The sequence below is a fragment of the Candoia aspera genome, chromosome 1, assembly GCF_035149785.1.
Source record: "Candoia aspera isolate rCanAsp1 chromosome 1, rCanAsp1.hap2, whole genome shotgun sequence".
Lineage (NCBI taxonomy): Eukaryota > Metazoa > Chordata > Lepidosauria > Squamata > Boidae > Candoia > Candoia aspera.
The window spans coordinates 56,966,263-56,978,396 of NC_086153.1; the positions used below are offsets into that span (position 1 = coordinate 56,966,263).

Consider the following 12,134-nt stretch of genomic DNA (forward strand, 5'->3'; position numbering starts at 1 on the left):
GCTTATTTCAACAAGTCTGAGATTCTGAAGGACCACCTGTCTCCCATAGTGTTTGCCCATCCTGTTTGATCCAACAGAGCTGGCATGCTCCAGGGTCTTCAATTAAGCTGCAAAATCGGATGGGACTTAGGAAGCAGGTCTTCTCCATGTCGCAGTGCCTGCCTCTGTAACAACATCCCCCAAGAGGTCTGTACTGCCCCTAACCTGGCCTTGTTTAGTGACTGCCTCATTTAGCAACCATTTGCAGTTATGACAGTGATGAAAAAGTAACTTAACCACCAATCCTTGCATTTATGACCTTCGCAGGTCTGTAAAGCAAAGCTGAAGTAAGATCATAAGCACAGGCAGTTTCACTTTTTAGGATTGACTATACAAACTTAGTGGAATTTTAATTATCTTCTAATATCATCATAAGCTCTCCTCAGCATTACTTTTTATGAAAATTCCAGCTACCTTGAATAAAAAAAGAATCTTATGCACACAGATCTAAGAAGTCCAATTAAAATAAATGTATAAAAATGAAGAGGCAGTACATATGCCGTGGAACTTTGAATTCTGGCTGTTGCCTGACCCAAAATTCTTGTGTTAGGAAAGAAAAACAGAGTGTGAGAAACTAGAGAAGGAAACAAGGAGATTAGGAAGAGAGATGTTTACTCTAAGTTACTGATCTAATCTTTCCAAGGATAATAAGAATTCTTATAGGAAATCTATCATAGCAGGGGAGAAATCACTTCTTTCTTTTCCTCGACAAGAAATAAGTAGAACACCCTGTTGACAAAACTTCCACCCCTACTTGCCAGTTCCTGACACTCAGGAACATTATAGGCCAAGTATGGCATTAAACAGTATATGAGAGCATAACAAGAGCTATAGATCAGCACCCTACCTCCAGATAACAAAGAGAAGCAAAGCAGGGGACATATTCAAAACACCTTCCTACTCATGTTAGACATCAAACAGTAATCAGAGGCCACTTGACTCCTTTACTCAAGATAATACAAAGCCATTATAACTGGTAACCACAGATACACTTATCTTCTGTAAATAATACCCTTTGAAAGACAGCTATTTTAGGAGCCATAATTTCCTTTGGTGATGGCAAATGTTGTGAGTTAACATCGTGTGTGAAGTTCTTCCTTTTTGTTTCTTTCCTGATTTTAGCTTATTTCAACAAGTCTGAGATTCTGAAGGACCACCTGTCTCCCATAGTGTTTGCCCATCCTGTTTGATCCAACAGAGCTGGCATGCTCCAGGGTCTTCAATTAAGCTGCAAAATCGGATGGGACTTAGGAAGCAGGTCTTCTCCATGTCGCAGTGCCTGCCTCTGTAACAACATCCCCCAAGAGGTCTGTACTGCCCCTAACCTGGCCTTGTTCAAGTGAGACCTTAAAACCTGGTTCTCGACCCAGGCCTTTGGTTAGATTGAGAGGTGGTCTCTTGGTGTGAGTGCTGTATGTCTGAGACAGTGTTTCTTCCTGATGTCCATAATGTTCTTTCTTCATTATTATTGTAAATTTGCTTTTAATATTATTTAATAAGTAAACAATCTTCATTTTAGCATTCGGAGAAGAAAAAACTTACCCATTCTTTACATCTTATTCAATTCCACCTGAGCTAAACTGATCTGATGATAGCAAAACAGAAATTCCAAAAATCTTATTATCTAGACCAGACTCACCACTTCACTTTACATGTCTGTATGTTCCATTCCACAATATGTTTGTCATCTGAACAGCTATATAAACAACCATTGTCCTGATGCCACCGTACACAGTTTATTTTGTTGTCATGCCCATTCTAGGTAAAAAAAAAAAAAAAAAAAGTTATCAGAAAGTATCATGATACTTTCATTGAACTAGTTGATCTTCTGTGTGACCAAAATGCTTTATAGTATTATACGATAACCATGTCAAAGGATACTTATAGGTACTCTGCTCTAAGCTTTAGAGTTTGTTTTTTGTTTTAAAATGTTACCCTCATTTATTCGTACATATGATCATTCCTGCATCATTTCCTAAATGATTTGATATATATTTAAAACTACTGCTCACAAAGCAGAACTTTGGGGAATATTATCATTTACAGCTACTCCTTGTTTAGTGACTGCCTCATTTAGCAACCATTTGCAGTTATGACAGTGATGAAAAAGTAACTTAACCACCAATCCTTGCATTTATGACCTTCGCAGGTCTGTAAAGCAAAGCTGAAGTAAGATCATAAGCACAGGCAGTTTCACTTAGCAACCACTTCACTTAATGACCAAGTTGCTCATCCCAACTGCTAAACGAGGACTACTTGTATTACATTTTTAAAAATGCTTATTTGTAATCATATACCCAGGGATGGACATTCTTCCCTTCCCCTTCCAAAAATACATTAGATTTTTTCTTCTGAAAGATTTATTAATTTAACTACACTGTTATCTTTAAAGGCCCAATAAATGTCCAAACTACAATTTCTGTTGTAAAAGTTAATACAATGCACATATAATTTAAAGAATAACCACACTACAGTTTTCATTATTTTGTTTTGAACAGTTATTCTAGTTCCACAAGCATTATTTAATAACAGTTCATAAATACCGCAGTCTTCTCCAGATATCAATATATCTTCCCCAAAAATTCAAGAAAGAAACAAACTACAATTTCAAGTAAAATGTAAGAATATAAGGACATGGGTACATTAGCTGTTTAACACCCTCAGTGCCCTCTTTAAAACCCACAAAATCCCCCTCCCAATCTAGGCCATGTTCTTATCACATAGAAAGGTTTAAAGAGGCAAAGCCAGTAACTTAAACTGCTGTATTTCTGAAAGCACCAATTTTACCTCTTAAGCCTCCCCCAAACAGAAATATATGTTTGAGCATCTTTTTTACATTGTTGTAACACTCCCAGCATGTTTTGAGTTGGGAGGACTATAAAAACTGTGAAACAACTAACTCCAAACACTTTGCTAATGTTGTAATACCACCACTCTGCAGCCCTCAAGACAGATTTAAAAAATCACACTGCTGTCCCCAAACAGAAAAAAATCATTGCATACTTGAGCTATTCTTTAACAATTTTAAGTAAAATGTCTCTTAAGAGAAAAATAATGTTGCTGCACGTCATACTTACTAGTTTACTCTGTAATTCTCCTTTCACTGTGCTGTATAACAATATGCTGCCAACAGCAGTACCAATAGCCAAAAGATCTAACTGTTCACCTGCTTCTACAACTTCAGATTTCCTCTTCTTCCTTTGAGGACCTTCCTGTAAAGAGATATGAAACAAAAGCATATTCAGGGGTATGAACACAGAATCTTCATGCCTTTGTACACTGCATATACTTGTACAAGAGTGCTGAACTGCTGTATCTGCCAACACAATCCAAACTCAAGCCTAACAGTTATCTTTATCTCATTAAAATCCAGCTAATATAAAGAACCTTCGTTTCCACTAAGCAAACAACATGAACATTCATCATGCACAGGGTCAGTGACCATAATAAATATTGATTTAATCTGATAGTCATGATGAATTAGTAGACAATGCATTTTATAACAGCCATCGTATTAATAGTACTTAGGCACAATTCAAAATACTCAAATCCAGTTATCTTTTTCCAACCTAGGAGGTGCCTTGCTTTACTAATAGTGAACAAAGTCTTTCTGCAATGTTGGTTGTTTTATAATGAGTTCTTGGTTAACTTCCTTTTTCTTGCTCTATATCTAACGGAATCATCACTCTCTTTCTGAAGCTATTAATTCCCCATGTGTATTTCATTCTCCTTTGTAGACACAGCCTCCTGCTACTGTTCGCCACGGGTCTACAAGGCCCCTTTTTCCTAAGTCCCTCTGCACTGATCACAACCCTACTTCTCAGCTCCCATTATGATTTAAAATTACTTCTATCTCTGACCTGCAGCTCCAGTTCTTAAACTCATGTATAATTACTGTATGTTTGGAATTAAAAACTATAGAAACCACAAGAATTCTACTTTCTAGTTCCCCGAACACCCAGTAAACTACAATATCTGATTTCAGAGATTTTAGATTAACCTATACAAAAGTTTATATGCATTGCTTCAAACACACCAACGCTACAAATCTCATTTCAAATGTTGTCTCTCAGCTAAAAGGTATAACCACATTGACCTGTTTCAGACATATCTCCCAAACCCAGTTTGGCTGTTAGGAACACAATTCAGGCTCTTCTGATTCCACGTCTTGCTCATTCCAGTGTCTTCTCTAGTTTTGTAGTTTGTCTCCAAACCAGAATTGGAAACCACAACTTGAAATAAGTTTTCCACTCTGATTTAAAAGAAAATTTACTTGCCCAAAATGTTGTTTCCCTGAATCAGACATCATAGCAAATTATGGTTTCTGCATGTTTGTGAATTACAATGTGAAAGAATCATGTCAGGAGCTATAATAATTGTATCACCTTTTATATTAAAGCAGTATCACACAGTAAAACAAAAAAAAAATACACAGCTTTCAATTTTATGTTCATACCATTTATACAATGATATAATGTATAACAATGGTGTCATCAAAATGATTTAAGGGTTTATATCTTAAAAAACACTGAATAAATGATATAGAAAACAGAGTTGATGTAAAAGTCACCATGTTAGAATAATACTACCTGCATTCTTGATATAATATGTATACTTTTTCAGGCCCTATTCCAACTCTGCAGATCATCAGAGCCCTCTAGAACATTTTACAAGTTTCAGATTTCTACAGAGAAGGCAGCATCAAGTAAGGCTCTCAAAGAAAAAATAAATAATTCTTAGTTAAACTAGACATCACTGGGGAAATAACACACCTTGAAATTAAGCACTAATTTACCATTCTGTAAAGAATGTCAATTCACAGGATCACCTAGTCTTAGTAGCACAGAACTATGAGAACTGCAGTCCAACAGTAAATGGAGGGCAATATAATGACTATTTGAGACTAAAGTATAATGGAAATTGTATTGAATTGTGAACATGGAATTAAAATACTGGATTTTAAAATTTGTACAAGGATGAAAAGTTTTCCACAAATAAAAGAAACTTTGCATTACTGAAAAGATGTGGTAATTGGATAAACCTTTAGATATGCTACAGCTTTTAAGAAAGTGAGTAATACACAAGTAAAGTTCAAGTAACAAAAATTGGGAAACAAGGCAGGAACATGCACTCCTTTCCTTCCATTACAATCCTTTCCTTTTCTGGGATGTCTACTGAGCAAAATGATCCTTTTCATTTACATGAAGCTTCCCTTACCAGTAACAATACATAATTTTATTATACATTTTCATTCACTCTCAAGCAAACACATACAGGATTATAATCTCAACAGAGCAGCAGTACTCCCACAATCTCACTCTATTAATAAATACTTTATTTTGCCATTTTATTTCTACCTATTGAAATAAAAACAGATGTATATGGATACTGAATTAGTTTGATGTCAACTCTATCCTTGAACCCATTTCTGATAAGCTTGAAAAACTAAAAAGGGTAGTTGTGACTGCTAATAAGCTTTTACATATATTCAAAAGCATTTTAATTGTCTGAATTCATAAACAGATACTATAAATTACTTTTAAATATTTTTTAACAATTAAATATGTTATTTCATAACATACAGACTGTCAAGTCTGGTGAAGTGGAGAAGTATTCAATCCTTTTCAAAGTCTTATATATTGTATGAAAAATTAAAAAGCACAACTGAAGGAGATGTGTGTGTGTGTGTGCATGCATGCACGTGTGTATATAGGAGTCTCAGATACAGTCAGGCAGCCAATCAGAGAGGGTATACAGGCTTTACACTCCAAATTGGATCTAAATTGGAGTAACTGATGAGGTCAATTAGGGCCACAACTGGAATGGAGATCAAACCTAAAGTTGCCTTTACAAATTCCAGCCTAAAAACAAAACCCACTTCTAGCTACACATTTCTTGATGGCACTAAAGCTGAACAAAATACCGGAAAATGGACTATGTGTATGTGCATATAGATGCACACATCGTATGTGCCACCCCATGCCAGAGTCATTAACTGAATTGTGGAAAACCTGAAACGGACCCCAGATTCGCAGCACAGCATGTGCTTTGTAATGCTCAACTGGCTAGACGCACACTAGGTTTCGACATGACTTTCTTTTTCGTAAGATAGATGCTCCTATCTTCCCAACTTTTAATTTTGTATGAAGTACCCGGTGGGGAAGGAGAGAGAGAACTAAATTCCTTCTTAAAGGGTGGTTAGGCCACCGAGTCACGGGTGGCATTAACCCTGACGCATTTTAAAGCCGTGTCTTCTTTTCTTTTCTCCAGCCTCCATGAGATGGGGAAGGGGCGGAGCCAAAAGAGCACACATGTGCTGCTTTGGCCCTGAAGAACCCCGGTGGGGATCGGGGCTGCTAAAAGGAGAGGCCTGAGCCGCGTTCAGAAAAGAGACGCGATCCGGGGGGGAACAGATCCGTTCTCACCCACCCCTCCGCGCTTGAGAGAGCAGGGGACTGGGGAGGGTCCCAGCTGCGCTGGCTCCAAATGCACGTTAAAGGGGAAAAACCAGGCACGGGTTGCTGTGATTTTATCCCAATTGTGGGGAGAGCTGACTTTTCCCCCTTCTTTTTCCCCCCGCTGCCCGTGAAGTGACAGGCCCCGCCTCGCTGCTGGGGACGGGCGCTTCCACATGGCCGGGAACGGAGGCCCAGGCCCCGCAAACGCAACTCAGTGTGTTTGCGGTTGGTGCCGCCGCCAGGCAGGTCCACCCCTTGAATACCTTGCTGGGAGGCGGTCGGCCTCCTCCGGCGCCCGGCGGTGCCCAGGCCAGGCAGGTACAAGCAGCGCTGAGGTGGGCAGAGGGCACGTACTCGTGGTGGAGGCGGCTGCTGGCCGTCTCCCACACGCGAAGTCGCCCGTCCGGCCCGGAGAGGGCCAACAAGCGCCGCTCGTGGGGGGAAAAGGCGCAGGGGCTCCCTGTCACGAAGATGGGGGTCTCGAAGGCCGACGCCTGCTCCCGCTCGCCCGCCGAAGCGCCCGCGCCTCCTGCTGCCGCCATGGCGCTCGCTGCAGGCCCGGCCCTCTCTACTCCCAGCAGGCAGGCATGCAGCCACGTGGTCGGCCCCCCGCGCAGGCGCAGTTTCCGCCTCCCGCCCCACGCTCGGCCTGCCGCAGCCCCTTCCGCCCTTCATCCGGACGCGCTGCGCTCCGTCATCCTCCGCCGGAATCCACAACATGTGTGAAGTCCACACATCTTGAAGTTGCCACGGTTGAAAAACATTGGTCTAAACCGCACCAGCAACGTGGAGAAATGAAGCTGTGGAGGAAGGCAACGCAAATGTCACTTCTCCGTTGTTGCTTGTTTTTGTTACAATCCTAAATTCATTTATTTGGAATAAACACCAGGGATGTATAAATCCCAATCAGCAGGATGTACAGTATATCAGTAGACATTGATAGGAATGTGCTTTTAATTCCATTATTTATTCCTCACGTTTATATCTACTGTCTCAAAACCGTCGGTGGTTAAAAGAATAGACCTATCATTCCTGTGCTTCAAAAATCTGACCTCTGCAGCCCAGGTATGATAGACCTAATACAGTTGTCCCTCTTCTCACAAGAACCTTTTCTAGATTAGGCTAGAAAAGAACACTGAATGAATTCACGTATCAAAATACTTGCAGCTTAAGATGCTTTTCTGAATGCTTGTTTAAGGACTTATTTTCCCCATTAAACTGGAATAAATGTGCTTCAAATTTTACTGTCTTATTTCTCTGGTAAGCTTGCATTTGTGGAGTCCTTGGTGCTCTCTGAGCCTTGTTTTCTTGCAGACGTTTCACTGCCAGACTAGGCAACATCTTCAGTGCCGCACTGAAGATGTTGCCTAGTCTGGCAATGAAACGTCTGCAAGAAAACAACAAGGCTCAGAGAGCATCAAGGACCCCACAGTTCAACCCTGAGCTACAAATATTCACTTGGATTGAAACTTACATTTGACTGCTGAGGCAAATCAAATATTTAATCTGGCTTTTTGAAACCAGGAGTCATTTTAAAACCAAAATTTGAAGTAACAATAAAGCTTTACTTAATCTTTTATATCAGTCATAAAGATGCCTAACCTTGTAAATGTTTAAGTTACAGATACATTTCATTTGCATTTATTTTTATTCCTTTTATTGCTATAATGTATTGAAAGAAAAACCTATAATGTATATATAAATCAATCTATAGTAAAAAGAACAAAAACTGTATAAAAGCGAACTCAATTTTTAAACCAAAATTTGAACCTTGACCATATGGAATAATACTGGTCAATTCTTCCATTAGAAGAGAATATCTGTAGCTCAGGGTTGAACTGTGGAGTCCTTGGTGCTGAGCCTTGTTGTTTTCTTGCAGATGTTTCATTGCCAGACTAGGCAACATCTTCAGTGCAAAAAGGGAGTCCAACTGTTGGATGACCCAAGAGCTGGTATTTATTTATTTTTTATCCCACCTTTGTTGTTGTTGTTATTATAAATAACACATGGTATGGTGGTAAAGGTGCCAGACTAGCAGCAAGGAGATGTAGGCACAGAAGACAGCTGGGTGACCTTGGGCCTTTTACTCCCTCTCATCCCTAATCAGCATCAGGCTCTGTGACAAGCCAACTGAAATACAAAAACCCCTCACTGCATCATGTATGGATGGCTTGCTTGTGGGCAAGCACAGTGCAGATACTAGTAGACCCTGCACTCAAGCAGGACCAATCTTAAGAACAGCAACTGCATGTCCCAATTTAAATGCAAAACACAATCACAGAATCATTTAGGTATCTGAAACTAACCCCTGCTCAGCGCAGGGCACCAAATTAAAGCATCCCCCCAGATGGCTGTCAAGTCTCTCTATATCCAGTGAGAGGAGCATATTATCTCTCTGGGTAACACGTTCTACTGTGGAAGTGTTCTTCCTATTGGAAGGCTTTTTAAAAATCCAGTAAGAAACTCCCATCCTGTGAGGTAAAGCCACAATTCTATGTCCTGCACTTTAGCATACTGGAACTGTTCATCCTCTATAAGACATCCTTTTACATATTTAAAGTGTGGTATCTGTGTTATTTCTTTATCCTTAGGAAATAACATGGATAGCATGTTTTAAATACTTACAGCTCCTTTATTCTCTCATTAAAAAAATATTTGTTTTTAAAGATCCTCAAAGAGTTAAAACAGAAAAAAGAAGTATGAAGAAAAATGCATTAAAAGTTACAAAATGTAAAATTACATAAAGAATTCTAGACTTTTCTCAGCAATAGATAAAACACGTGTTATACTTACTAATAGGAAACTAAGTATTATCTACCCAATCTTTAAAAAGGACAAGCAGGAATCTGCCAAATATTACCCAATTAGCCCTATTAGCTTTATGCCCTGCAGCTCTTGAATAAATTGGATGATTGAGAGGAAGAAATAATTTTCCAATACAGAACAGGCAGGATTCGTAAAGCACAATGATCACTGTGTCACTGTAAAGCAAGGTTTCTCAACCAGGGTTCTGTGGAACCCTAGGGTTCCATGAGAGGTCACTAGGGGTTCCCTGAGAGATCACAATTTATTTTTAAAAAAAAATTCAAATTCAGGTAACTTCACATTAAAGAGGTAAGTTTCATTCTTTATTTTTAGTGTAAGAACACTGTTAGTGCATATATACATTGAACAAATACAATGTTGTAACTTGTGGCCTATATTTGAGTCTGAATGTGCAGGGGTTCCCCGAGGCCTGAAAAATATTTCAAGGGTTCCCCAGGGACAAAAGGTTGAGAAAGGCTGCTCTAAAGGCTCTTATCCAAAAATAGACCAATGGACATACTAAACAACTCTATGTCGCATTCATCAATCTTACATCTGCCCTCTGCCTATCAATTGGTAGGTCCCAATTATGGGAGAAATTTGCAAGGACAGACATTGATAGGCACCTTTTCAAACTAATAACTGAATTATATACTGATATTGTGGCCAGAGTAAGAATAAGAGTCACAAAGTTCTTTGTCAGATCTCATTTCATTGGAGAGAGGAGTCAAATAGGGCTGTTTACTTGCTCCTTTTTTATTCAACTATTATATCAATTATATTTAGTGGCCATGAAGTCAGAAGGTTTCTTCTCCCCCACTTGTGGATGGAAAATTTCAATTTTAATATATGCCAACAAAATGGCTTTCATTTCCTCTACCGAGATTGGCCTTAGAAGATTGTGGCCAAATTAGATGATTATTGTGAAAGGGAAAAACTGAGAATTATAATAAAAACAAAGTTAGTGGCCTTCGATAAAAGTAATATCAAACACAGATGGACAATAAAGGCCCAATAAATAGAACAATGCACCTCTTTTAAATATCTAAGTATCACTTTTGAGAAGTCCTTTATATGGAAAACACATTTATCCACTGTTTTAGAAATTGCCCAACTTACAATGGGCACTATCCTGAAGTTTTTCCACTCCAAAGGAGGACAGCTGGTAGCCCTGCACTTAAAATATTCCAGGGCAAGATGATAGCCCAGATGTTGTATGGGGCTAAGATCTGGGGTGGGATGAGAAGGTTAATGCCCAACTGGAACATAAGGAAGATTTTGGGTCTCCCCAAGGTATCCCTGCTGCTTATCTAAGGAAGGAGGTAGGGTTACCTTCTATCACTGTTAAAGTAAATCTTGCACTGTTGGGGCATTATAAGAAACTTTTTATCCCAGTATCACTACTATAAAAAACATAGAAGCCTCTCCCATTATCTGGTTAATATTAGCAGTGCTCCACTGAGAAAGGCTTTTACATCCTTTCAGCTGCAGACCATGCCTTCAGCACATTGAAGGGAGATTTTGTAAGCACCCTATTGAACATCTTGGTCCCTGTGGTGCCAGTCAAGTAGAGAACAGTACTCACTATATCCTCCACTGCCCCATTTACAATGAGATCAGAGCCAAATTATTAATGGTAGGTGAACTCAAGGGTGTGAACCTAGAATGACTGAATTATTTTCTTTCAGATGTGTTTTCAACTGTTTGGAGTCAGGTTGCTACTTTTAATGCTTTGTTGTCATTAAGCTTAAAAAAATTTAAGTTCCTAACTGTAGCCCTTGGTTTTATCGTGATCCTATCTTACAGTTAGCACTTTTTTATATCATGCTATTTTATTGTTATTTTGCTGTATGTTTTTTGTTGTGTTATGACCTATAAGTTATAACAGTGAACCTATTTACTTAATAAATAATTTACAAATTAATAACAGAAAAAAATTGCTATTCTTTTAAGTCACATTAATTTGGAACAAATAGAATCATACAACAGTTTGGGGCTTTAAGATATAATAGAATCAAAAGCAGAGGTTGACACAAGTAGCCAAAATAAGAATTACCAGGAATTTTAATTAGTCTGACACAGTCCATCCTTAACTTAATGGCGAATCCACAAAATCTGGTATTTTAAAACCTTATGCTGAACGAACCCAAACTTCAGATGTAGTAGAAGACTATCTGAAGAATTATGTCCAATCTCCAAACTGAGTATCAGATTTATTTATAGATATTTATAGGTTTTTTTTACCACAATACATACTTTCAAAGCTTAACCTGCCATTCCTCCAATGAAGAACTGAATGTAATTTCCAGTGAGAAGCATATAGTATCCTGTGAAAGGTGAAAAGTCCCCTGTGCAAGCACCGCATCATGTCTGACCCTTTGGAAGGACACCACTTTCACGATGTTTTCCTGGCAGACTATAGCGGGGTGGTTTGCCATTGCCTTCCCCAGTCATCACCTTCCCCAGCAAGCTGGGCTGAGTCGACCTGAGCTGGCTACCCAAGAATCCAGCTTCTGCTGGGATCGAATTCAGGTCATGGGGAGAGTTTTCAATTGCAATACTCCTACCTTACCACTCTGCATCACATGGGGCAATATATAGTATCTTACCAGTGGTTATCTTCTATAAAGCCGACTCAATATACTTTGCAGGAATTATAAGGGTTGGGTATACTTAACAGGAAAAAAACAACTGTCTTCACACGACTTAATTCACACAAGTTATTTTCTAGTTCCCTTGCTGCTTTTTTGAATCTGTTCCAATTTGTTTGAATCTTTAAAGCAGCCTTTCTAAAACTTTTTACCCTGGAGGAATGACTCTGGACAGCTCACA

General features: G+C 39.0%; 1 protein-coding gene across 1 annotated transcript in view; it reads right to left on the reverse strand.

Moving 5' to 3' along the window:
* The window catches only part of WDR43 (WD repeat domain 43), a 42,125-nt gene extending 35,049 nt beyond the window's left edge, over positions 1 to 7,076 (reverse strand). Inside the window, exons 1-3 of the mRNA XM_063304550.1 lie at positions 6,761 to 7,076; positions 3,117 to 3,251; positions 1,679 to 1,797 (exon numbers count right to left, since the gene is read on the reverse strand). Coding sequence (XP_063160620.1) covers positions 1,679 to 1,797; positions 3,117 to 3,251; positions 6,761 to 7,039 — 533 coding nt within the window. The 5' untranslated portion in view covers positions 7,040 to 7,076. The remainder of the gene's footprint in view (positions 1 to 1,678; positions 1,798 to 3,116; positions 3,252 to 6,760) is intronic.
* Between the last annotated feature and the right edge of the window lie 5,058 nt (positions 7,077 to 12,134).